The sequence below is a fragment of the Microtus pennsylvanicus genome, chromosome 19 (genome assembly GCF_037038515.1).
Source record: "Microtus pennsylvanicus isolate mMicPen1 chromosome 19, mMicPen1.hap1, whole genome shotgun sequence".
NCBI classification, from domain to species: Eukaryota; Metazoa; Chordata; class Mammalia; order Rodentia; family Cricetidae; genus Microtus; species Microtus pennsylvanicus.
This window is the reverse complement of record NC_134597.1, coordinates 27000350-27028137: the sequence shown is the minus strand read 5'-3', so window position 1 is coordinate 27028137 and position 27788 is coordinate 27000350. Positions and strand designations below refer to the sequence as shown.

Genomic DNA, 27788 nt, shown 5'->3' with positions numbered 1-27788 from the left:
GACTATATCAAATAGCAAGTCTTTGATGAGTAACAGATTCCATTTTAAATCTGAGGCTTTCAAAGCCAGAATAAAAAGCTGACAAAAGAAGGAATCCTTCTAAGAATTTTGCCACTAATGGGTCAACAACATAAGGAGAGAGCAACAGAGTCCATGGGATCAGTAACTAGCAACAAGAAAGGAACATCATTTTCTTAATCATGTCTCTTTTATCCAGTCCTTGACAAGGAAGATGAATACCAAGACGAGTACCAGCCTGTGAAGGAAAGACTTCAGTTACTTGATCTGCTCTATGCACCCTACCAGGAACTAAGAGGCACAAAGAGCCTGGAGGAAGGCAAAGTGTGCAGTACTTAAAAAGTGCCACCTGCCAGTCAAGTGCAGAAAAGAAGCCACTGACCTCCAAAAAGCCTGCTGACAGCTATTGATCAGAGATGGCAAAGGAAAAAACAAACTCTCAAGCGAAGAATAGAGAAGCACATGGTGTACAATAAGAGAGAACTCAAACACAATTAACCTTGGCTAAGGGCAATTAAGGAGGGTAATAAAGTCCTTAACAAATTCGATAGAAACAGATTACAGCTCTCCACAATCTGAGTCCTTTATGACTTGATAGACTTGCTATTCATGATTCTCTTTATATTTGCAACAAGTCACAGATTGAGATAATTTTATACTAGAAAAGGCATTCTTCAGTCTCACCTCCTTATTTTATAGCCAAAGGCACTGAGGCATGCTCAGACATGAGACCTACTCAGGCCTGCATGGCTAATTAACAGTAGAACCATGTTAAAAGTGAGCAAATCTGTATAACTGCCCAGTTCTGGGACAAGGATGAGTTTTACTACTGACCAATAGTAATAAATGTGTAACAATTATTTAAATTAAATTTTTCTGCATTTCTAACAATTAGGGGCTTTTCTTTCTCCCACCCTCTCACCCCTATACCACAATTTAGCCAATGCTAAATGACGGAATGTGTTTGCATGGTCTGAGGCTGAAGACAGTGATGGTTGGGAGTATGACATATTAAACCCTAGGGCCTTATCTGCAATAAGCTTAGAAGGGTGTACTGGTTAGTTTTTATTGTCAATAAGACACAAACCTGGGGGAAGAGAATGTTAATGAAGAAAAGCCTTGATCAGATGGGCCTGTAGTGCATTTTCTTGAGTGCTAATTGGTATGGGAGGGCCCAGCCCATAGTGGATGTTATCAAGTAAGCCTGCACTGTATTAAAAAGTTCGGTGAGAAACCCAGAGGAAAAGAGCAAATCAGTAAGCAGTGCTATCCTGTTCTTCCATATGTCCTGCTTCCGTTTCTGCCCTAACTGTCTCAATAATGGACTAATGTGGAAGTTGAAGCCAAATAAGCCCCTCCATCCCAAATTTGCTTTCTGGTCTTAGTGTTTATCACAAAAAGAAAAAGTATATGGAGCAAAGGGTAAAAGAAGCTTTCAAAAAAGAGAGGACAAGGAAGGAAGTGAGGGAGAGGGGCAGGGAGGGAGGAAGGGAGGGAGAGAGAGAGGAAAAGAGTAAGGAAAGGAGAGAGGCAGGGAGGGAGAAATAGACTGAGTGACATAAGAATATGAAAGTAATATGTACCCAAACAGGAGTACAAGGCTGAAGAGAGAGAAAGGCACCAAAACCACTTAAGCAATAAAAAAGGGGGAGGGGAATACAAATAATACATACATACTTACATATACATGCATATGTTTTATTACTTTTAAAGTTATATTTATAATCAAGTTTAAATATTAAGCAACTTTCAAAAACTAAAAAACTAAGTAAAAATATGAAATAAATAATGAAGAGCTCAAGAATAAGAATTTAAAACTGTAGATTCCAAAAATAAGAATGTAGAAAAAAGAACTATAAAGTTGTAAGCCTAGGAGAATGGGAGCAAACTGTCAGCAGCTTTCTCAGCAGTTAAAGGATTAACAGTGGTTTACTTTGTTTTACAAAAAGCTCTATTTGCAAGGCTAAAGCAGCCCTCTGCCAACTGAGGGGTGCTCTGCAAATTGAGGATCAGCTTCTAGATAGCCCTCACCAGCAACTGATGTGAGCTGAGTTAACTTTTAAATGATAGAATGTAAGTGACTTGACTTTCTGGCTTTATGTTGTCCCATACCCTTTGCTGCTATGCAAAAGTGGCAGTAGCAGAGGAATGCAGAGCTTCAGTAAACACCATGAGCAAGTGCCAGAGAGAAACAATGAGCTAAATACAAACACTAGTTTAACTGAAAAAAACTATTAATGGAAATTGTAAAGAAGGGCAATTTGTATCTCAGTTTTACCTCCAAACTGTAAAGGCTCTTTTGCTAATTGCCTAATGCTTCTTAATATAAGACGGAGGGTCAAAAGTTGTCCTTACAAATGCATCTCTGGCTGTGGTCTCAGCTGATAAAACTTTTGTACCACATGGAGATTTATTTTTTTTAGTTTTTTTAAAAATTTTTCCTGGAATTAAGTTTGCTTCTCGTTTACTAGACTTAGTGGTCTGTCCCCACCTTTGTGCAACCCCCATGGACCCAACAAATAAAGCGTATACAATGTGCTTATTTCTTTTATTTTTTTTTTTCCTTTTGACAACTAAAATTATGTGGTTTATGAAGATCATCATTCAGATTTAAGGATGAGAAAAGAATATGGATATGGTTAAACTTAGGCCACAGGCACACTGGCCCTTGGCAAGTGTTGTTCACGTGTTGTTTTTAATGTCCTTATTTGAGCAAAAAGAAACACTGTCTCTACAGGCTACTGCTACTGTGATTTGTCACTTGTGTTGTGTTAAAAGGCTTTTTCTTTTTTGGGTTTTTTTGCTGTTGTTGTTTTGTTTTTTTGACACAGGGTTTCTCTATGTAGCTCTGGCTATCCTGGAACTTGCTCTGTAGACCAGGCTGGCCTTGACTCAGAGATTCACCTGCCTCTGCCTCCAGAGTGCTGGGACTGAAGGCATGTGCCACATCTGGCAAGGTGTTTTATTTTCACCCAGCTGGGGACAGGAACTGGATTCCAGAGTGAGTCTTCTTGTTTGTATCTTCACTGCCACTTGCTAGCTGTTACTTTACATAATTTAATTTCTCTCATACATCAATTTTTGTTTGTGAAGACTTTTATATTTATAGCACTAAGTATGGAGTAGAGGTTCGATACTGCTTCAACAGTTGCTGAAATTTTGTTAATACCGAATTAAACTGCTTAACTGGAATCACTTTGATAAACTCAGTGTTTATCAAACCCTGTACTTAAAAAGCATTCAATCAGCACCAGCTATTAGTAATATCAACATCAGTCTTAACTTATAAACAGTTAACTGTTACTAAGAAATACATACTCTGAGCACATGTCTTGGTAGATTTCACTAACATAGTAACTAGGAAAACTTAAAAACCCTTTGGATAGCTCCTTTATGAAGGATCTAACCACATAAAGCCCAATATTGCTCAGCTAGGAAGAGCTGCATAACTCTTTTAACAAGGGTTATTTCTTGGCACTTGAGGCTTGATTTTTCAGTGAGGACATATTTCATTTCCTATAAAATTCTCCAGAAACACCTGGGAAGTTTCGCTTTCCTTTATTTTGTGCAAAATTCTCTAGAATCAAGCTTTAAACATGTACTCAGCATTAATTTCTATAACGGTCATCCCACCTGACAGAAGACAACATGAAAGAAAACAAACTACGTTCACTTCCTACAAACTGCATCAGGGGAGTAACTGTGTGGCTAAGGATGCCTTAGAAGCCCTCCTGCTCAGAAGACTCTTCACAGCTTGCACTCTCTCTCTAATACTGGGATACTTACTTGAAAAGTGAATTCTTTGGCCTTTGTGGTTTCTTCTTGGCAAAAAAGGCTGCGAACTCTCGTCCAGTGCTGGCATAGCTTAGTTGAGCTGATGGCTCTGATGCAGTACGTGTGTTTTTCATATCCAAGTACTCAGTCAACAGCATCTGTACAATTAGATGAGCAGATGAATTTACACATGTGCTATTGTACAAATATAATTCTACAACCTCATTCGGTTTAGAATATATTAACTTTGAGAATATATTAACCTAGATATTCATTCTTCTAGTCAGAGATATAGGAAATCTTTATTATAGTTATAGAACAATATACCTGTTAGCAATTCACAATGAATGGGAAGTTGTGAGTATTGGAACAAGCCAGGGAGCATGTTGAGTGAATTAGTCAAAATTCTTCTTTACTCAGCATTTAATCCTCATTGTTCCAAAGTACAGCAGCATTAGCAGCAATGGCCTAATATTTGCTGAGTACTTACTGTACTCTAGGAAAGGTACTAATCTATTTAGATGTATTAGGTTGTGGGGTTCAGAGAGGTTCAGGAGCTGCAAAATAGTCCCTGGTTGACTAATGCCAGAGTCTACTCTGTGACACTTCATTCTTCCAGCACTGTAGATAAAAACAAGTCAGCAGACCTATCAAGGAAGACCAAGGAAATGGGCCCAAGAAGTGAATGCTCCAAACCACAAAAGACTTACCAGGGCTGCTATTAATCTTGAAAAGAGCAACTGTTTTTGTGTTCAACTACTTCAAACAGTACTCCTTATAAAATTCACCGTAGAGTCACAAGGACTGGAGCCTGTGCTACATCAACCATGGCTACCAGAATTCTAAACACATTCATAAAAAAAAAAATGCAAATTTGGAACAGAAAGCCCAATAGTTCTTGAATACCTAATAAAGCTAAAGTAGCTAAACTCATTTCTATCATAGAAAAACTACCCATGAGTCAAGGCACTGATTTTCAGAGACTCAAGATCTCATCTGACTATTTATTTACTCACTAAACATTAAACTAAAAGCATTTCTGAGGCCTATGAGCATGATTTAGTAAGTCTGAAGGTGACTACTAAGCTTCTTCCACAAACACACACTACTCAGTACTTAAACATTAAAAATTTTTTAACCATTAGCATTCTTTTGAGTCTCAAATCTATGAAGTCTGAATTCCACTTTATAATTAAAGAAGTGGAATTAGTATTAGGTCTTAAAGCTGTAAATGGACCAATTTCAACCTGGACTGATAGACACCAAATTCCATGTTCATGACCATTCTTACTAAGAACAGTCTACAAGTAGCAATAGCTTCTGTATAATAAAAATTGTACAGGAAAACCACAAAATATTTTAACAGAATAGGAAAATGCTGTACTTACTTACAAGACCATTAGAGTAAATACATAAAATACAATAGTAACAAATATCACCCTGATAAACATCACTCAGCTGTCTCGTATCAGGAAGAAACTGAGTTGAGTCTCAATGGACAGCTCAACTGAGAAACTTGATCAAGTTCTAGACTTTGATAGGTGCTAGTAAGATATTCCACTATCTGTGATCAAAAGAAAGCTAGAAAACTCAAAAATAATTTAAAAGTAATACAGCATAGAAAGGTTTTTATCAACTCATTATGTCAGCCAAGCTTTGGCCTTAATACCAACAAAACAGAGAATGGCTCCTGCAAAAAACAAAGTTACACTAAACCAAGTAATTCTTGTGAGGCGCTTAATGTCCCAGGCTTCAATAACTGGACTCCACAATAAATAATTGACCAAAGAGGTACAACTAACAGACATTCCCCAAACCCAGGTATCTTAAGATCAGTGTTCTTTTTCTCCACATCAATAACATCCCTGTGTTATGGCTTTGCAGCACTGTTCATTGGGCTATTTCTCTCCCCCAATTTATTTCTATCTACAAACAGGTCCTACTACCCCCTTCTCAATAAAATTTACCTTCAGCCATATATGCTTATCTGTAATATTTATTTTTTTTTGTCTTTAGGTTCCAAAGTCTTAAAGTAGCCTTCACATGTACTGTTTCCTATGTCGTGATATGCTTGACTGCTGATGTCTCTCACAAATTATACTCATGTGTATGAGTGTATGCGCAACATTACTCAGTACATATTTCATTGACAAAATCAACTTTGTCAAAATAAATCATTTTCATCAGAGACAAACAGTTACTCCTTCTGTTGCCTTTTCGTTTTTATAGGCTTTTTATCACTTGCCTCTGGATTTAAATGCAGGACTGCTTTAATAATTTTTAATTACAATATAAAATGTAAATATATAAAACATTTTTAATTATAATATAAATATAATATAAATCACGCATCCCGGGGCTAGTAAAGTCATGAATCTCAGAGAAGAACCTACAACCACTAATTTACTACACCAGCATAATTCCTAACTACACTCTAAATACTTATCCTTTTTCCCACAAATAAATGTAGTTCTAATCTCTCTTCTCAGAAATTTCTCTCTGCAACAAATGGGAATCATTACAGAAAATCACAATAGACCAAACTGTAGAGATTGGGTGGTGTCCAGTCCCAACTGATACATCTACAAACACAATTCCTGCACCTAAGAACTGTCTTTTGGGGCGGGCATTGGTGACGCGGGCCTTTAATCCCAGCACTCGGGAGGCAGAGGCAAGCGGATCTCTGTGAGTTCGAGGCCAGCCTGGTCTACAAGAGCTAGTTCCAGGACAGGCTCCAAAAGCTACAGAGAAACCCTGCCTTGAAAAACCAGAAAAGAACTTTTGATGCAGCCTCACATGCTCTCATATATTAATGAGTCTGCCTTACTGCATTATTTGTGTGCCCATTCCTGACCCCTCTGACAGTTTAGTCCACCAGAGTTTTTCTCATTCAATTCTCTGCTTCTCTTACAATTCCACTACTTCCAGTCTAACAATCTGGCTTCAAAATTATATTTCCTTTGAACTGTACTTTATTCCTCCCAGCAATGTGAACCCAATATTTCAATCAAGTCTACTTACTTCAATTCTTCCCTAGATATATATGTGTCTTATCATTTCTGGAGTCCTAGCCTAGATCACCTGGCTCTAATAAGCAAATCTTTCAAGAGTAGTGTCAATGTCTTCTCTTTAGCAACTCCTTTGTAGGCCACTCTCAGCAAGTTGTTCCCTTTCCTGAAATCCAAAAGCACCATTTTCTATATTGTTAGGTAATAAGTCACCAAAAAATCCCCTAATACTGTCAGCTCTTAATTTAAAGTGTTTTATTTCTTTATTTCTACTATAGAGTCACACAACAAACAGCACTATTTATATATCAAATTAGGCATAAAAATAGTGATAATATATAGGCTGTTATACATGAGCTGAAGACAGTTTACAAAATAGAGAATTAACAATGTACAATTAGTCCTTAGTACACAAATCTGTAAGACAAGAAAAATCTGAAAGGGATGGGCATGATCTGAACTGTAGACTAAATGGCTGTGACGTTAGTTCGCTTCACTGTATTTGACTATGCTACTAATCCTGTTTATTGTATGTACATGTATTTGTGTGTGTATGCATATATATATTGTGTATGTGAACTTGCTAGAAACTAGATTGCTTTTAAATGAAGTAACATTTCTCTTAATAACAAAATCAAGGTACATTTTAAAATATCTCAATAAAGAACAACTATAAAAGTCCCTATCCATAATCTGTTTGAAAGGTAACTGATTTGGGTAAGTGAAGTCTTCTAAGTTAAAATCGTGACACAAGCATCAGCTACCTGGAAGTAAAACATAACTAGTAGCATGAAGTACAGCTCTCTGGCAGAGTGTGCTCAACCCCAAGAATCAGAATCTAAAATAAATAATAAAACTAGAGAATTTCATATGATGATTCTATATCTTAGTAGGCAATGAATCATATATTCTAAATTGCACATACAAATTTTAAACACATATTCAGAAGTTCAAAATTTCATTTCATTAAAAACATTTGAGACGAAAACATCTATGATCTGGGACAAAGATCATTACATTTAATATAAAATATATTCATATAAGATATCAATATAAGATAACCCCACATTCCTGAGTTTCCAGATTCCTTCCTATTTCAGGTACTAATATGCTTTGTACTTTTAACTAGCAATAATAATTTTTTTAATGCTCTAGAGTTAAAAAACATGCGAAAGTCTGTAGGTGTCTTACATTTAGCTTATTAGATTTTAATGTGTCAGACTGAAGAGAACAAACACAAAGAACAGATGAAAAGAAGATTGAAATCTATATATCGTGAAATGATACCATGATTCATTATATTTTTTAAAGCCCTGCAATGCTGAATGGCTCTCTCTACAGAGCAAAGATATATACAGCTATAAAGAATATAGAAACTGAAATTAAGGTAGGAACTCTGCTACTGTGCTATCAGCAGTTGCTACAGTGTGGGTTAGAAATGCTCTCATGTAAAGGCAATGATAACACTCAGAGTGAAAAATTGCTGAAACACTGCTAACAACGTCCTAAACGAACTCCTTGCTCACCATTTAATCTTATTTATTTAGTATATTGCCTGTGGGAAGTTTGGAGTTATGCATGCCAAGTTTTCTAAAAATAAATATGAAAGTTTTAGGCTTAGAATTAATATGACTCCAAAAGCAAGGAGAAGATGCCTTTCCACGTGTGAGAGAAGAGAAGCTTTGACATTTTGGCTTCTTGGGGTACTATTATCTCCATATTCTTTTCTGTGTTATTTGTGCAGTGATCTTTTTACTTCACTTCTCCTTGATCTTATGATGACAACTAGCTGTATCTATCTTACTATTAAATGTAAGTGTACAGCACATTGGAGAGTAGGTAAAATTACTACTATTCAATAGGCTTACAGCCCAATGGAAAATATTTCCAAAAGAGGCAAGCCTAACATTAAGTTGGTGGTAGAAATAAGTATTTCATACTCATATGGGGATAAAATGAAACACTCAAGAAAATTGCATTTTTAAAAAGCTTTTTGTTTATCTAGCTCATACACTTATTCATATTTTATGTGTGTGTCTACATTGTGTAGATGTATACACAGAGCTAATAAATCTCAATAAAAGGACTGTACAGATAGTAATGATTCCTGCCTTCCAGGAGATTACTGTCTTGTCTTCTCTATGAACCCAACTAGCTCACTCTAGTTAAAACCTATACAGCAATTGGACTTTCTCCACAGCTTTTTCCTATAGGAGCTAGTTTTTCTTTCTTTTATGCTTTGTTTGTCTTTATGGGCTTTTTTTATCCTTCCCTCTGAGTTCAAGCCAAAGCTTTTCTTTGTAGAAACCTAACATGGCATCATAAGTAGTGTAGCTGCTTGCTCGCAGGCTACCTAAATTGAAAGTGATATAATCTACAGGGCAGCTCCTTGCTGATGTTCCACATTCACAGATGAGCTCCCCGGGGTATAGCTACAGCACCCATGGTGAAACTTCGGGCTGTCTCAGGTACATTAATTTACTCACATCATGGGAGTACCATTTATTAAATTTCTGCTCCAATGCGATAAGTGCTACCCTAATGACCCCAAAGAGTTAATGCATCTTGGAAAAGAGCCAAAATGCTCTCTGGAGACAGTTTATTCAATTAAGTGCCCAAGGCCCAGCATTTTCAATTAGCAGTTTAGTTGCTAAAGACTCTTTCATATTGGTTATCTGCAACATGTGACTATTGACACACATTAAAAAAATTGCGTATAATTCATTCAAAATGAGATCTCCGAAATAACAGGCACAGACCCAGATTCAATTAACACTTATTTCGTATGTACAGAATGCTAGGAACTGTGCTAAGTATTGTCCTATTGGGGTTTGAGAGAAATGAAGTTAAAACAGGAAAGTAATGAAGTTTGAAAGCACTAAGGATAAAGCGCCTGGATACAGATAAATAAAGGGACTCCCTTCTTTAAGTAGTCCACAAAGAAAACCTCAATGGGCTCATCCAGAATCAGGTTCCTAAGTCCTCTGCTCTGAATATATGGTTATTGTCCCACTAGAACAGTCTTATTGGTACCTATGCCCTTCTGCTCCAATAAGAACTAGTCAAGTCCCACCCTGTACACAAAACCTTTTCTGTACATTTAAGTTCTTCTAGGATTGCCAGCAACCAGCAGAGATGTTTTTCCAGACCTGGCATTTAACAATATACAGCTGGATATTTAATTTTTATTCATCACTTAACCTCCTTATATAACTTGACAAGAAGGCACTTTGCCTAAAACCTTGTATTACCACAATTCCACATAGAGCTCAAATACCCTTCTTAAAGTCTTTATAACTTAAACTAAAGTGAAATCACTCATTTTTGAACTTCGTGTATGCTTGCATTTTCAAGAAAGATTCTACCTCTAGTATAAAATTTTACATCTGTAATAGGTCTATCATAATCGTATGCTATTTCTACTAAAGTTGTATGTTTATTCAAAACATAAAACTGAATTATTTCATTATCTGCTACAAATAAAATTGATGATAAATTAAAAGGCTTATCAAATGAGCTACATGGTTTAAATTAGTTTATAGTATACAAAAACTCTAGGATCCCAAAATGGAAAACTGATAATTCTATGGTGAAATTTTTTTTTTTTTTTTTTTTTTTTGGTTTTTTGAGACAGGGTTTCTCTGTGGCTTTGGAGCCTGTCCTGGAACTAGCTCTTGTAGACCAGGCTGGTCTCGAACTCCCAGAGATCCGCCTGCCTCTGCCTCCCGAGTGCTGGGATTAAAGGCGTGCGCCACCACCGCCCGGCTTCTATGGTGAAATTTAATTATTTTAGATTTCTTTTTTCATCTAACTTTATTTCATTCAAATACTTCATTAAAATTCCACAGTAGAAAAATATATAAATGTTCAAGTATACATAATATATTGTTAATTTGCCTCTTTTTATATCTGGAATCATTATTTTACCTATCATCTCTAAATACTAAAAAATAGGGCACACACACACATAAAGTACATTATTAATTGCATGCATTCATCAAAGGGAGCCCAATTCTGTTCCTAAGTGGAATAAAAACAAACTGTGCCTCATAGACAGCATAGGAGTCAATATAACCCTTTCTGCTTCGAGGTGCTTACTTATCAACCTGCATGCATCACCACATATCTCATCTATAAATGATAATACATGTGCCTATACCAACCATCTGTCTTCCTGAAACTATAACTCAAGGGCAATATCTGAAATACTTGAGTTTTGAAAATAGTCGTATACCTGAATTACTTCTCCAATAATTTATCAGTGGTGAAACAGTGTAACTTCAATAAAGGAGGACAATGAAGGTGATGCTACACAGCATGAGACTGCATGTTTGTAAACAGGAGTTGAGGACACCACAGGGAAGGACCGTGCTAGCACGCTTCTGCAGAGCACCACACCTCCACCTAATCAGCCTTGGCACCGCTCCCCAACTTTGTAATACATTCATACTAGAAAGCAAGTCAGGGAGAAGGAAAAGATAGCAAACTATTTAAATACCAGCTATGTTAACGCAGACGCGATACAGTACAATTCATGTACCTCATGTTCTCTGCTAATTGCTTAAGACATCCTGCTATGGGAAAGACAGTAACAGTAGCCAAATCCTAGTCTTCTTTAAATGCCAGCTCTTAATAACAAACCCCAAAAAGGTCTTAATTGCATTTACCAGGAGCTCATGAACTTTAAAAGTTGTTAATCAGATTTCCATGTAAATGGAATGACGATTAAAGGTTAAGTACAGGTTTCTGAAATTTCAGAAGTTGAGAATATATTGCCCTTCACAAGGGGAGGGGGGGAAGATCAGCCTTGACAAGAACTAAACATCTTAATTAAACATGCAAAACTACCACGCTTATTTTTGTATGAAGTTCTATTTCCAAATGTCAAAGTTAATCGTGCACTTGACTAAAATGTGGAATACTCTCTACCAGAGAGGAAATGCATAGTATTCTTTCCTGAGAAGACGTCTACAGGTCTCTATACTTGCTGTGATGTCCTCTTGCAACTGATCTTCACCTATGCTACAAGGAAACCTGAAAATCACAGGGGAATGCCAGCTACAGAAAGCTCTTAATTGCTCTCCATCTGAAAAGTAATCTAAAGTCACAGTTTTTCAATCAATTCTGCTTCATATTTATGTGGCTTGGGAGAATCACGAGGCGCTTCCCCATAAATTCATTGCACCTGTGTCCCTGGAGTGACATGTTGACAAATGAACATGACATCTCCTCAAACTCCAGTAAGAATTTATGATTCCTAAAAAGAATATATTTGATACATTATACTGTCATCATAGTTGAAAGCAAAACCATGTCTGTAGAGTACACTTCACAGATTTTCCAAAAGCCTATGTTCTGCAATAGGATAAATGGAATCCTAAGTCCCAGGCCAAGTGCTCACTCTATCTCTAATACTTCCTCTACAGTTCTCAGTTCTCCAGCTGAACAGGAAGCAGGTACAGGAACTGCTGTTGCAATAATGAGATGAAAAGATATTGCTCCAGACAAAATAACTATAAGACTCAAATTTGTATTATACTAGCCAGAAAAAGTAAATAGTACTTAATCCAAGTAAACATCAAAGGAAAAGAAAGTCTCAAGAACCCTACTGTCCCTATTTATACTTCAAATTCTCCAAGAACCCTACTGTCCCTATTTATACTTCAAATTCTCCCCTTGCTTCCTAAAAGCTTGATTAAAATCTTGTGCTTTCTCATCACAAATGATGCACAATACTACTTTGTTTATTTTCAACGTTTTAGTTCTTAGCAATGCTGTTGGAGCCACAGATACAACTACTATTAGGATTCTATCCAGTATCTCTATTTATGTTACCTGGTATTATTAAATTTGCCACAGAACAAAGCGAAGCACTTCAGTTTTAGGGAAATCCCTAAATGACAAAGTACAGCATGGTTTGTAAGGGCAAGATTATGCAGGTAAAAAGAAATCTTTCAGAAAGGAAAGGAAAGGAAAGGAAAGGAAAGGAAAGGAAAGGAAAGGAAAGGAAAGGAAAGGAAAGGAAAGGAAAGGAAAGGAAAGGAAAGGAAAGGAAAGGAAAGGAAAGGAAAGGAAAGGAAAGGAAAGGAAAGGAAAGGAAAGGAAAGGAAAGGAAAGGAAAGGAAAGGAAAGGAAAGGAAAGGAAAGGAAAGGAAAGGAAAGGAAAGGAAAGGAAAGGAAAGGAAAGGAAAGGAAAGGAAAGGAAAGGAAAGGAAAGGAAAGGAAAGGAAAGGAAAGGAAAGGAAAGGAAAGGAAAGGAAAAAGGAACAGAACTGGGAAAGGAAATAATTCTTAGCTGACTAACGTTTTGGAAAATGCCTCGAATAGACTAGAGGTGTCCTTAGCAGAGCCTTTGGTTACAGCTCAAAATCAATAAGTTGCTCCAACTTTAATGAAGAGGTTCCCTCTTCCAGAGAACAGCCTTGGGAAGTGTTATGTTTGATGATTCAATCCCACAAATGTCAATAAGGCTCTGAAATGCAATTCATTGACAGAAGGCCCTCAGTGTGACCTCTATGCAGGAGGGCATGGATGCTCAGAGGTTGCCACATAAACCCTGACTAGATCCCGACTGAAACAGCAACTAGAAGAGGGGTTTAGTCTAAATACAGAATTCCTCTGTAGAGTAGTATCACGTTCTCTATATTTGTGCCCAAAGAATAAAAGGGTTTTCATATCCACTCTCTTTACTTCTCCATTCCTCCTCCCTCATATGACAACCTCTGGGTGTGTGGGTGGGTGTGTATGTGTGTGTGTATGTGTGTGTGCGAGCGCGTGTGTGTGTGTATGCTAACAATAGTTTTATATTAAATCTACAAACCTGGCACCTTTTTCTATAGTATCAGGTTTACCCAACAAAATACATAATCAGGACAGGTTTTCAACTAAGGAAAAGGAGCAAGAGATGGAAGGATAGGAGCGAGGTCTGCCTGCCTCTGCTTCCCAAGTGCTGGGATTAAAGGCCTGGGCCACCACTGCCCAGCCAGGAGTTAGTCTTTTAAAACAACCTCTTAGCTGGGCTGGTGGTAGTGATGCTCGCCTTTAATCCGAGCACTCTAAAGGCAAAGGCAGGTGGATCTCTGTGAGTTCAAGGACAGCCTGGTCTACGGAGAAGTTCCAGGACAGCCAGGACTGGTGTATAGAGAAACCTTGTGTAAATGGGGACTCCTTTTTTGTTTCCGCCACCCCAGACACAAATAATCACACAGAAGCTATATTAATTACAACACTGGTTGGTGTATTAGCTCAGGCTTCTTATTAACTAACACATCTTAAATTAATTCATTTCTATTCATCTATGTATCAACACAAGGCTGTGGCCTACGGGTAAAGTTCTATTTTTCTGGCATCTTTCTCCTTTGGGAGCTCCATGGCCTCTCCTTGACTCTGCCTACTTTCTCTCTCTGTCTCTGTTCTGATTTCCCGCCTGGCTTTACTCTGCTAAGCAATTGGCCCAAACAGCTTTATACACTAACCAATAAAAACAAAACATACAGAAGGACATCCCACATCAGCCTTGTCTTGGAAAATCAAAACAAGACAAACAAAAATCTCTGGATAATCAGTCATCACTACAATATGCACAACAGGGTTCCAATCAGACTAGCAAGTTACTGTCTTACCAAATCATCAGTTCACAGATTTTTACTAATTAAAAAAAATTTCATTTTCCTCTAAGTCAATTTCACTCTCCTCTCATGGCCTAACACAAATATCAAACTTTCAGTGGTATTTCTGTTCATTTTGCAGCATATCTGCAAGGAATGCAAGGTATGCATACTAGGTAATGAGCACACACGTAAGAAGTTTTTGGCACTCTGCAGGGCTCTTTTGTTGCAAAAAATTATGACATTTTGTTTCTTGTTCACTTACACAAATAATCATGCAACAACACACCCAACATACCACCCCACCAGCAGATCCCATCCAGTGGCTTTGAGTTTATCTCTATTCTCTATTTTCTGTGGATTATTCCTAAAATTCCATTTATGAGCAGAAACCGTATTCATGAATATTTTTTATGAGCTAGGCACTTCCATTTGTCACCTATATGCTACGTGGAGCTGATTCAGATCTACAAGCCACCTATTATAGACTTCATCTTGTGCTCTAAGAAATTTGGCTCTGAAGCTGTTACCCAACTGTAAGCTGTATGAATTTGGGAAGTCACATATGCCATTCAGTTCAAAATGACTATTCACAGCATTTAAAGGAGCTGGTGGAACGTCATTCATACAGTCACCTAAGTTTTCTGATACATTGAACAGATTCTAAAGTACAGGTTCTGGTTTACAGTTACTACCCAATCTACCAAAGTAGCTCATTTGAAGTTCCCCTCCCTTCTAAGCCTACCTGATAATCTGACCACTATGTAGTTACCATTGTTGGCTAATCCGTTGGTTTTGGTACAACTGTTCTTTTTTCTGAACCCATTAAGCATTAACGCAAAGCTTTTTTAGCTACATGTTGGCTCCAGCAGGATCTGGTGAGCCATTTAAATATAATGATTACACAATTCAGTTCTAATAAGCTGGAGGTAATGCCCAATTCATTTACATTTACTTTATACGGGTAAAAAAATATCTTTAATAAGATCTCACTGATGAAGTCAAAAAGTCCTTCAACAGGGTACAGAATGTATAACACAAGGACAATCTGACTTAAACGAAGACAAAAATGAAAGAGAGTAGCCCCATAATTTATTTATTTTTTAAGTATTTATTTATTTATGTATACAATATTCTGTCTGTATGTCTGTAGGCCAGTAGAGAGCACCAGACCTCATTACAGATGGTTGTGAGCCACCGTGTGGTTGCTGGGAATTGAACTCAGGACCTTTGGAAGAGCAGGCAATGCTCTTAACCGCTGAGCCATCTCTCCACCCCATAATTTATTTCTTATAAGTATATTCTCAAGGGCTAAATCCTTTAAGATCTATAACTCTCAAATTAAAACATAATCTCGGTTTATGATCTGGCATATAAGGGTCAAACTAACAGCTAAAATGTTTTGTATTGCATAAATTGTTACTTTTAATGTTTAACACATCAATACCTCTATAGATAGATCATCTGATTTTTAAGTCAAAATAGCAGTGATTTATTTGTGAGCTTCCTGTTTTGTATTTCTCACATGCAGTTGCAAAGTGAGAGTCAGCACTTATCTATTCCGACAGCACTAGCTCAGCCATAGCCAGGAGTCACAACTCACGTCTTTATCCACCACCCTCAGCTCTGGATAGCTCTCAACACAGCCAGAACTCACTGCAATAGAAAAGGATTCTGGAAGTACAAACTTGGAAATGAAAAATACATTTTGTTATATGTCACAATTTTCTTATTGCTACCTTACAAATATGTTCTGTTCTACGCAGGAATTTTATCTTTCATAATCTTTAGCTTCACTAATAAAGCAGGAAGTGGTTCCTAAAAAGAAATAAAATGCAACAAAAAATAAAATGATTGTTTAAGTGTGGGGGAAGTTTCCAGTTTGAAACATATCCTAATCTCTTAGAAACTGAACATTCAGAGACTTCGAAATGGTTACAAGTGAGTAACAGTAGAAGTCTAATAGTGGTCTACTCTGGTTTCCTTTAAGACTGACATTTAAAAACAGTCTGAACCATACAACTCTGAACTTAGTAATATTGTTTTAAAATGCCAATGCTGTTGAAAATGGAATTAGTTTGATCTCAACCAGGAAGCTATCTAAGAAAGAACACTGTGTACTACACCTGTGCTTTAACACCTGGATTAACTGAAGTTGTTCAATCTGAATATTATGAACAAAGTACTTTAATAGGAAAAAAACATCCTGCTTTCAAATAAACTCAATACTTAACATTTACTGCTCCCCACCCTGAGACAGGGTTTCTCTTGTTTTAGCTTCGGAGCCTGTACTGGAACTCGATCCATAGGCCAGGAAGGTCTCAAACTCACAGAGATCCACCTGGCTCTGCCTCCTGAGTGCTGGGATTAGAAGCGTGCACCACTGCTGCCCAGTCCAGCTTAACACATAACTCTTTAATTGTATTAAAGTTGTAGATTATAAGCAAACCTTTCTTCAACAAAAATATCATGACTGCTATCCAAGAGGTAATACAGTAAGTTTAATAAGGGCTATTCTCCTTGTAACATGCTTAAAAGGTTATAAACATCTATCTAGGGTTAATTTCCCAAGAGAATATTACTTAAGAAGATACAATGGGGGAAGAAACAACAAATGTTTAAGGAACTATTTGGGTTCTTAATATGTAAGTGCCATAAAAGTCATCACTAGTTTCGGGGGGGGGTGACTTCAGCTAAATCAAAGGAAAAAAAAATGTTCCAAACTTCAAATACAGACTTTGATTTTCAAAGAGTTTAAAATCTGCATACTACTAAGCAAAAGGAGTCAGAGAGAGGAAGCCAGGGAAGGATGTACCCACCTACAAGCACAGGACCTTGAGCCTGAGGAAGAAAGATTACACAGTTGAGGCTGGCTACGGAGCAAGTCTGAAGGAAGGCTAAACTACACAAAATAGACCTTCCCAGGAAAAATAATTGTATGTATATATAACTTATACATATGATTTATTATATATATATATATATATATATATACACACATGTATAAAGTTACAAATAGCGAGAGACAGAGAGATTTACTCTGATACCTCACAGTGTAGGGATAAGTCCCGCTCCTTTGGGGGCGTGTTCGCCTCAGGCTAATGTCTGCCTATAAATTTGGCAAGCATGCTCCCAGCCGTCCCTTTTCTGCTTTCCTGGTCTCCGTGGGAACGGTGGTTCTGTACGTCTATTTCTACATTAAAACTATATATATTTTTACAATCTGTCTGCATTCGTTTACGCATACGTTTTGGCGCCCAACGTTGGGCTATTTTGCCCCTGACTCAAGCGGGTAGCCCGCTAGCTAACACAGCACCCTCCCGGGTGTTGTTTTTCAGTTTGTGACTCTGGCCCCAGTGCCGAGTCTGAGACATCCTCGGCCACACAGGCCCATTCTGCCTGCCTTGGCTAAGTTTTGCAGCAGAACCCCACTGCCTGAATTAGCAGAAGCTCAAGTACCTGCGGTTTTGCAACAAAAGCTGCCACAGCGGCAGATTTGGACTGATACAAAGTGACTTGGCCGGGCAGTGGTGGCGCACACTTTTGATACCAGCACTTGGGAGGCAAGGGCAGGCGGATCTCTGTGTAGCCCAGGCTGGCCTCGAACTCGTGATCCTCCTGCCTCTGCCTCCTTCAGCAAATCCTACCAGTGTGTGTATATTTCTTGATCTTGATTAAGGTATTGTGATTGTGTAGTTCATTTAAAAATGTACTGTATAATTAAGAAATATAGGTTGTTGGTGGATAATCATAAATAATAGTCAAGTTTGTAGTCATGTTAGTTAATATTTTCTAGATGTGCGTAGATATATTTTAGATAGGCATTCTTCATATTTTTCAAAGATTATAGAATATGGCATTTTAAATGTTTTAATAACTTAGGGTTTTTCATGACAATGAGACACTCTGCTCCTGGCAGCACCAATCTACTTCAAGAGGAAGATGGGCATCGAAGAGGCTCGTTATGGAGTTTGATAGCCATTTGGGCAAGAAACTGCTCTTGCCTGGACTATTGCATAAACTGGACACAGAACCCACAGAGAGAGAACTACTGAACTTGCCTAAGGTGAGATGATCTTTCGGGGTTCCTGATTCATGAAAGAGTCTGCGAGACATTCTGCAGGACACAACAGATAGTGACTGAACTGACTTTGAATTTTCCTGCTTTATGGAAATGTCTGCTGGATACCATGGGCCTGAAGGCTGAAAATGGATGCCCCAACGGTACAGAGAAACTTTGGGTGACTGTCCAGGCAGCGAGATGTCTCTGTCATTTCTAGAGTTTTAAAAGTTTTAAAAGTTGCTTTTTTCTTGTTTGCTTATGTAGTATTGTATCTTTCTGGAGTCTTTGATGGAGTTAAGAATAGTTAGTTATAGTTATAGTTTTCCTTAGTTATGATAAAGATTATTGTAACTTTTACTTGATAACTGTTTTGTTATATGTAATTTTGCTATGTTAAAGTTAAAGCCTTTTTTTTTGTTTAAACCGAAAAAGGGGAAATGATGGAGGAAGGTCATTGGTTAAATAAAAAGAAACTGCTTGGTCCTCATTGGTTAGAAGATAGGTGGGAGGAGTAAACAGAACAGAACGCTGGGAGGAAGAGGAAGTGAGGTCAGACTCCACAGCTCTCCTCTCAGGAGCAGACGCCTCAGAGAGACGCCATGCCCCAGCTCCGACCCAGGATGGACTTAGGCTAGAATCTTCCCGGTAAGACAGGTGCTCACAGATTATTAGAGATGGGTTGATCGGGATATCAGAATTAGCCAGTAAGGGCTAGAGCTAAAGGGCCAAGCAGTGATTAAAAGAATACAGTGTCCGTGTAATTATTTCGGGGCATAAGCTAGCCGAGCAGGCGGCTGGGGTGTTGGGGACGCAGCCCCGTCGCTCTTATTACTACATCACAGCAATGCAGAGTAAATGCAATCTCCACTGGTAAGTAAGCATCAGTGCTCCATGTTATCAATTATCTCCATGAACTTTTATTATGCAAATTTCTACTATGTGGTATTCCATATACAATCTGGTCAACCAATAATATTAAAATCACTGAGCCTTACTGTAGCAAGTGGAAATATACGTTTGCTTTCACATAAAATGATTTCTGTAACCTTGTTGCATTATTTATAATTCACGGTGATTTTTATAGTCCTATGGTTGAATACAGATTTTTCTTAGTGATTTATGTTAGGCTCTTTTAAAGCCTCGTTCATATTTATAGCTTATCCTCCTTCCAGAAAAGGTAACATTCCTTTCCATGTATATATGTCATGATAAGCTTACAGACTGACAGAGGGTGGACACAGGCAGACTTTACACACCAGAAAGGAGATTGATGAACGACTAGGGATGCCATTATAAGACACTTTAATGGGGGGGGAAATAGAAATAAACCATGGAGCTAAACAATTAACCTCACATGACTGAATTTTAAGGAGAGGTATATTTCAAATGTCCACATATTGGCTCATAGCATACATAAAGGTTAGTAGTTCACACAGGTAACATCTTGTTTGCTATTCTGTCACTACTAAGAACATGTTTCCACGAGGTGCATTTTTTACTGTTAGCTGCTGTAAACAACCTAAAATAGGGGAGGAAAAAAAACCAACCTAGTTAAAAATAACTTTTGTAGAGGAGGGTGATCATTTTGAACATAAAAGATGAGAATGGAAGGTTGAGTAGAGATATGACAATGACAGGGGGTGTTGAAGGTAGAGGGTTCTTGTGTTTTCTAGAAGCCTGGGCTATAACATTGTTCCAGCCTAGTCATCAGATTTCTCCTCAAATTTATCAACAGAGAACCACCTCGCTACTTCTATATCCTAAGGTACAAATTATCTTGCTACCAAACTACTTAGAAATAATCATCTTTGCAAATGTACACATGAGATATGTGCTTTCAGTACTGCTGCAAGGACCATTTATTTCATTTCTTCAAATGTTTTCAAAATTTCTTGTTTTGTTTTTGGCTTCTCCTGAATTCCTCTTATCAGAAAAACTAATCCGCAACTAGGATGATAACCAGACTTTCAACTGCTCTCAGTGAGGAAAACAGAAGGCAACCATCCTGTGAATAACGTCAACACTACTAAGAAGTGACTTAGACCATAAACTTAGTTGCATGTTTTTTAACCCATTAAAAATTTTAATTAAGAAAGGTAATAGAAAAACAGTATATCTCTGTATTTGTCGTATTGCACTGTTGTCATTTTACTCAAAATAACTTAACTCTTTCCATCCACCAACGAGTTATAAACTGAGCAAGGCCACACTAACAGCAAACTGGAAATTAGCACCATGCTGGAAATATTACAGAACATACATGACATCAGCATCAGAGGACCATTGCACCTGTTCCCAGAAAGTCATTCAGATGATGAGTCTAAACTCCTATCTTATTTTTCTTACAGTGGGACTAATACTCAAATCAGAGCTAAGTAACCATTCGAACACTGAAATTTCTAACCTTCCTTAAAAGTCTTTATCTGCCCCAGGATATTTAAATAAATCATGCCCAACAACTAGAAAAATATTCCAGCAGTTAAGAACACTGGCTGCTCTTCCAGAAGATACAGGCTTGATTCCCAGGACCCATTTGATGTCTCACAACCATCTGTGACTCCAGCTCCAGGAAATATGATGGACTTTTCTGGCTTTTATGGGTGCCAGGCACTCACAAGGTACACAGATACACATGCAAGCAAAATACCCATATACATTTCCATTCTAGGAATGAAGGTGTAAGAAATATATAAATAGAAAAGTGAAAATGTTAAAAATCATGAGCCCATGAAACAGAGAAAATCATTCAAGAATATTTTTTTTACATTATACAAAAAAAGATTAGCAAATTTTCTGGCTTCCTAAATATGTTGGCCCATGTTCACCATATATATTTAATTTTTAAATCCCATTTGTAGATAAAGAAAAGACAATATTCCTCTAATTTAAAACTTAATAGGCAATCTACAAGTAGAAAGGAGAGAAGTTTAAATGTTAAGATATATTCTAATGAGTAGTACCCCACAATCTCACCCACACACCCCACCCATTAAAAGACTTATAAAATGAAAAAGACATAAAAACAACTCACAATGCCAAAATCTAGATCCAAACACAGCTACTGCCAGAATGTTTAATGAATCCCCACTAAGTCCAAGGCTGAAAGAACAGACTTAAAATTTCACATAATGATATAATGATGCTGTTCCAAGGGAAAGCCACCTGTTATGTAGAAAAGGTAGAGAAAGCCTCTCCCCTTCTTTTTCTATGCCCCAAAGAAGCAAGGCTGAACAATGCTGAACAACACTCAGGACCACACTGATGCTATTAGCCCTCCCAGTGTATCTTTCTCCTCATACAAATATAAATTGTCCCATGTCCTTTAGAACAGAACTTCAAACTAAAGAAGTTACTTGAAATCAGAAGGTACAAAAGAAAGAATTCTGACAATACAATCACCTTTTGTAAAATATCATAGATAAAGAAAGAGCAATCATGAAAACTGATTTTTATTTGAATACTCAGGTTTTTCTCTGTATACTCATAAAAGTAATTTCCAACAGTAAACTCATAAATAATTTATTTAATTATCACCTGGATATTGAGGCAATAGGCTAAGAAACATTCCTTGTATTCCAACAGTGGGCAAACAATGGGTCTGGATAGAGTTGTTATCCTGTAAAGCAGAATAAACAAGAAAAAAACTGGGGAGTGGGGGCACTGCAACAAACTAAAATCAAGAAGTTCTCAGTACATCCTGACAGCCACAGAAGCACATAAAACAAATGGCTTCTTGCAACAGTAAAAGAAATCTTTCAAGGGAAAACTGGCTGAAAGAAAGCCATTGATATAAGATTAAAGGGAACCAGGGAAAGTTAAAAAAGATGCCAGGAAAACAAAAATGTTGTAACAAAATCAAAAATAAAGGCAAAAGGTTAGTAATAATTGATATCACATAAAATAAAGTCAGAGGCACAAAAAAATTTCAGACATGCTTTTCAAGGAACATGGGACTCACAATAACAAGTCTGGAATGACTGAGAATGGATGATAAATAGAAAAATTATGAGAATGGGATTTTAGCCTCAAAATTACACAAAACAAACAAAAAGAGAGAGAAGAAGAGGGAGGAGGAAAAGGGACAGAGAATATGAATGAGAACGAGAAAATGTTCTTTATTGGAGGGAAAACATTAAGAACAAAACAGAAGAGTTTACAGCAATTGGTATTAGAGTAGTCAGGCCAATAAAGGACCCTTAGCTAGGAACATATTCTCACAGAGCAGAAGTGGGGAGAGAAGCAGAATAAAGACCTTATTTAAAAAAAAAAAGATCAAAAATCTGAAGAGTTGCATAGTTTCTATAACACTAAATGGCAGAAAACTCTGAAACAATGTCTATAGAGGTTTTTAAAGGAAAAGAGTGTGCTTTAGAAACAACATAAGTCTTCACATTTAGAGACCAGAAAACAAAAGTCCATGTTTGAAGCAGACTATAAGTCTCCTCCAACTGGTATAATGAAGTCCACTGAGTGGTTTAAGACAGAAACATATCCTCTCAGTTCTAGAAGCTGAGGCTAAAATCAAGGTATCTGTGGGGCCATGATTTCTGTGGTCTGGGGAATGAAGGCTCCTTGACTATTCCATGGTCTCTGGCTCTCTTGGGGAGGCCTGGTCTTTGAATTGCCCTATTGTGGGGGTTACCAACAATGCTTGGCCTGTGGAAATACTATTCCACATTCCTCCTCTGCTGGTAAGTGGCATTCTTCTTGTGTGTTCCAAGTCTCAATAATCAAATTCCCATCTTCTTAAAAGACAAGAATCATTAAACCAGGTTCCACCTAAATTCAGAGCAACTCACCTTAACCCAGTATGGTCCCACTTTATTCTGACTGAATAGGAAAAAGATCTGTGGAGCTATGGCCAGAGGCACCAGTTTCAGATGTTAGCAATACAATTCTACTTGTTATAGGGGATAAATACTTGAGGCTCACAAGAAGGAGTAGAATTTCCAACTATAAGAATAAGGAAAATAAAGCCGGGCGGTGGTGGCGCACACCTTTAATCCCAGCACTTGGGAGGCAGAGGCAGGTGGATCTAGAAGAGCTAGTTCCAGGACAGGAACCAAAAAAGCTACGGAGAAACCCTGTCTCCAAAAATCAAAAAAAAAAAAAAAAAAAAAAAAGAATAAGGAAAATATGAAACGTGGGATTCACTGAAGACTTTCCCCAGGCCAGTGTTAGTAATCAGACGAGTTGGAATGTGCACAGGCACACTGTGCAGACCTAGCACACACAGGACTCCACAACAGCCCTTGAGCTGCATCTCTTCCAGGTTCCCTTGCCTAGAAGCTAAATCACAACCAACGTGTTTTAGACAATACCAGTATCATTCTTTCTACCACTTACTAAGAGTGGCTCAACTATTTAAAACACATTTGGTAAAGCAGTTCAGACTTAGTAAATGAAAAGTGCATTATTTTTTTTTCTCTTTCTCTAAAAGAGTAACGTAGAAAATATAAATTGTAATTAAGTTATTTGTGGGTTTCTTTCGGAAATTGAGAAATAATTTTTTCATATATTTAAATCTCATACTAAACTATATGAGTCATTAGATTTTAATTAATTCTTCTCTGGTCTGAATTCTGTGACTGGACCTGTATTAAGAATACTTGAAAGAACGTAGGAGAGGATTCCAGTATTTTAAAGTAAATAAACATTTAAGTGAAAGATAAAAATATCCCAGGAGTATGGGGTTCTGAATGTTTTTCAAATGTCTATTTTCTAAACTCCTCTGTAATAGGCATTTAATTACATTTATAAAGACAACGGAGTGAATTGTTAAAATAAGTATGTAGTCCCTCTTCTGGCTTATATCATATATGTGTGCGTATGCACATGTACTGGTTGGATCTTGATTTCTTTTTTTAAACTTATTATTTTTTAAATATTTATTTATTTATTTATTATGTATACAATATTCTGTGTGTGTGTGCCTGCAGGCCAGAAGAGGGCATCAGACCCCATTACAGATGGTTGTGAGCCACCATGTGGTTGCTAGGAATTGAACTCGGGACCTTTGGAAGAGCAGGCAGTGCTCTTAACCTCTGAGCCATCTCTCCAGCCCCTTGGGTCTTGATTTCATGCATGATACTTGTCTTTCTTATCTCACTAACATGATGATCTCCATGCCCATTCATTTTCCTGAAAATGGTAAAAATCTCATTCTTTTGAATAATTGCTCCTTTTTAGACTTTGCCAGAAAAAGGGGGTGGTGGGTCTCCTTACTAAAGTCGTTAACCTGTGTTCTGGTTGGCTCGATGATGCCTAAGAATTAAGAAAACTGCAGAAAGGTAACATGGTACAGGGCAGAATCTCACAATGACCCCACACACATTTGAATTATCTGGAAAGGAATTTTGGTTTATTTGTAAATATTATTTTCGTGGCAGGGGCATGATTCTTGTTGATTTTTGTTTTGGTTTGTTTCCCAAGATGATTCTAATGTATAACTAAGGCTAAAAAGCACTGAGGTGGTGGAAGAGATCTAGTAGATAAAAGTAAAGACATGGACCCTAATAACATCAACAGTTTTCAGTTGTATCATCATTATGTATTCCCAAGCCTTCTCGCACACACCTGTGAAGAAAAAAGTACAACACCCACACAGGGCTTTGGAACTGTAAAGCACATTGCATGTATTTAAACAATCCTTTCAAACACAGTATTTACTAAGAGTCAGATTTGGGGGACTCAATAAATCCTAAAGGTCAGAAACCTATGACTGCATATACGCACTTGAGTAAATTCTATAATGAGTTTACAAAATTTCAACTTGCCAGGATATAAGTTGAAAACTGCTACCTTTCAGTCATCAAGCACATAGCAGAAGGAATGTATAAATCAATAAAAATAAGGTCCAGAAATATGGGAAAAATACAGATTCAAAGTCACACTAACACCCACTAACGATCCACTTAAGAAAAATAAATATTTTAACTCTTGTTTTAATATTTATTTATTTATTATGTATACAGTATTCTATCTGTGTATGCCTGCAGCCCAGAAAAGGGCACCAGACCTCATTACAGATGGTTGTGAGCCACCATGTGGTTGCTGGGAATTGAACTCAGGACCTTTGGAAGAGCAGGCAATGCTCTTAACCTCTGAGCCATCTCTCCAGCCCCAATATTTTAACTCTTATTGAATTTGTTCTTTGTCTATTAAGTCACCTAATTACTTTCAGCCCTACCATCTCACATTCCCCACATCTTGATCAATCACTCTTTTATCGCTACAGGTCCCTGTTCCACAATCTCGAATTTATATTTATTTTGTAACCCACTCAGTTTAGTCAGACCCTGGGTTGGGAGCTAACCCCTGAGCAGGAGAGCTCAACAGAGGTCTACAAGTAAAGATAGCAACTGGTACCCCTCCAGAATCCATCAGTAGCCAGTAGTGTAGCAGAAAGTAGTAAGACCTTCTGTGTCTCTGCCTGATATGTGATAGCAGATCACAGGCCCAATCTTGTACAGGTTCATCATAGGCAAGCACAGATGCTGTGACACCATGGTTAAAACAGCTATGTTGTGCCATCAATTAACTCTGGTGGATAAAATAGAAGACAAGAGCATGACCACTTTGGGGAGTATCTGAAGCTTCCCTAACCCAACAACTCAGAAGGAGGGTCCCATACTTTGCACTGGGACACATGGCTTTTAAGGAACACCATTACTGTCAGGTACCAGCTTCGACAAGTATACCACTTACCAGGCAGGATAGGGCGATGGAGATGAGAAATATAAGTAAACAGAAGAAAGACACAAGTGAAAATAATAAAACAGAAACATAGAATAGCACCTGAAGAGAGTTCCAGTCAATACCGAAATTCAACCCCCCATTTAATTTTCCATACACTTTTATACCCCAATACAAAAGGAGGAAGAAGGCAAAAGACTGCTTTAACATGATAAAAAAGGATAACTGGAACACTTACTTACTTGCTTCAAAACTTGAGATATCAAGCCACTAATTCATGAGAAAAGCATTCTGTTGTTTAGGCAGTGAACCCACCCTAGACTAAGTATCCTAAAGGCATTCACTCCCTAAGTCAAACCTCTTAATTCAAAAGAAGCAGCAAAGTACACTAGAATTCTGACCTTAGGTCAGGGTGGAGTGGATATACCTATATGGGCTACCTAAATGTCAAAAACAACAAGCAACCACACCCTATTTCAGGGTAGTCACAATTACCATCAGCAACTTTGAGCAAGGTGAAACCTCTCTGACCTTCAGACAAGGTGGAAATAGGCTCACATTTTTTGGGTCTCTGCACATTATCTAGTCAAGCAGTGTATCTCTTTCTAACTATTCATTTTTAATTGATATTTTTTAAACTGGATTACAAAGTGGTAGGTCACTTTCTAGTCAAGTAAGCACTTTAGAGCTGGGTGATGAAGCACTTAATTAAGATGGACTATACTCTGAGTTTGATCCCCAGAATTTAATAAAAACCCATATGCAGTTGATCTCTCAGCAAGCAGGCATCATTTGAGAGAGTACCCCCAAAAGTGTGAGCATAAGATCACATCTACTTCTAAGAATTAAAAAGGAGTCTGTCCAACATTTTTTATTTTATCAGCCCAGACCCTCTCCTCTCACCAAGTTCTATATCTCATCATCTGCCACAAGCACCACAAACTGTGTTTTGCTCACACCAACGTTACCAAGTTATCAGCCCCAATTCTAGTCATCCTTCTCCCAGTTGTAATGTGTTTTACTCCTCATTATTCAGGACTCAACACAGACAACATCTTTCCAAAGACAACCCAATGATCATCCCAGTTTAAAGAAGACATCTCCTAAATAAGTCAGAGAATCATTTGTTCTTCTACAATGCTCTTGCCCAAATTTTACCTGCCTCATAGAAGACCACAGGAGAAAAAATTCCCTGTAATCTCTGTACTAGCTCATAGTCTCCAACTCTTAACTAGATGTAAACTTTATGAAAGATGTCAGAATAGCCTTGCTGATTAATCACCATGAGTAAAAGCACTAGTATAAAGTAAATCCTTAATAAATATTGTTCTCCAAATATGTAAGTATGTGTCTAAATGCAGACAGAGTCAAAAACAAGAAAGCCTAGAGACCTTCAGGCTCCTGTCTCAAATTCAGAGTCTCCACCTCGAACTCCTTTGCTCAGCCAGACTGATATGATTATACTTTGCCGTCTCCTAAAGAATTCTTCAGGTGGAACCTATGGCCATTCTATACCTGATACTAAGGAAGCTCTTAAGACCCTTCTCTTAAGATGACTGGGCTCACAGCTCAGCTTTTGGTCTCAGGTCTCAAGAACCAAGAAAAGATAAAGTCTTCATAATT

General features: G+C 37.6%; 1 protein-coding gene across 2 annotated transcripts in view; it reads right to left on the bottom strand.

The window, feature by feature from the left end:
- Exoc4 (exocyst complex component 4) overlaps positions 1 to 27788 on the bottom strand; it is a 716316-nt gene that overhangs the window by 514500 nt on the left and 174028 nt on the right. For both annotated transcript variants that reach the window (XM_075953989.1, XM_075953990.1), the window contains exon 8: positions 3805 to 3950. In XM_075953989.1, the coding sequence (XP_075810104.1) occupies positions 3805 to 3950 (146 nt within the window). The remainder of the gene's footprint in view (positions 1 to 3804; positions 3951 to 27788) is intronic.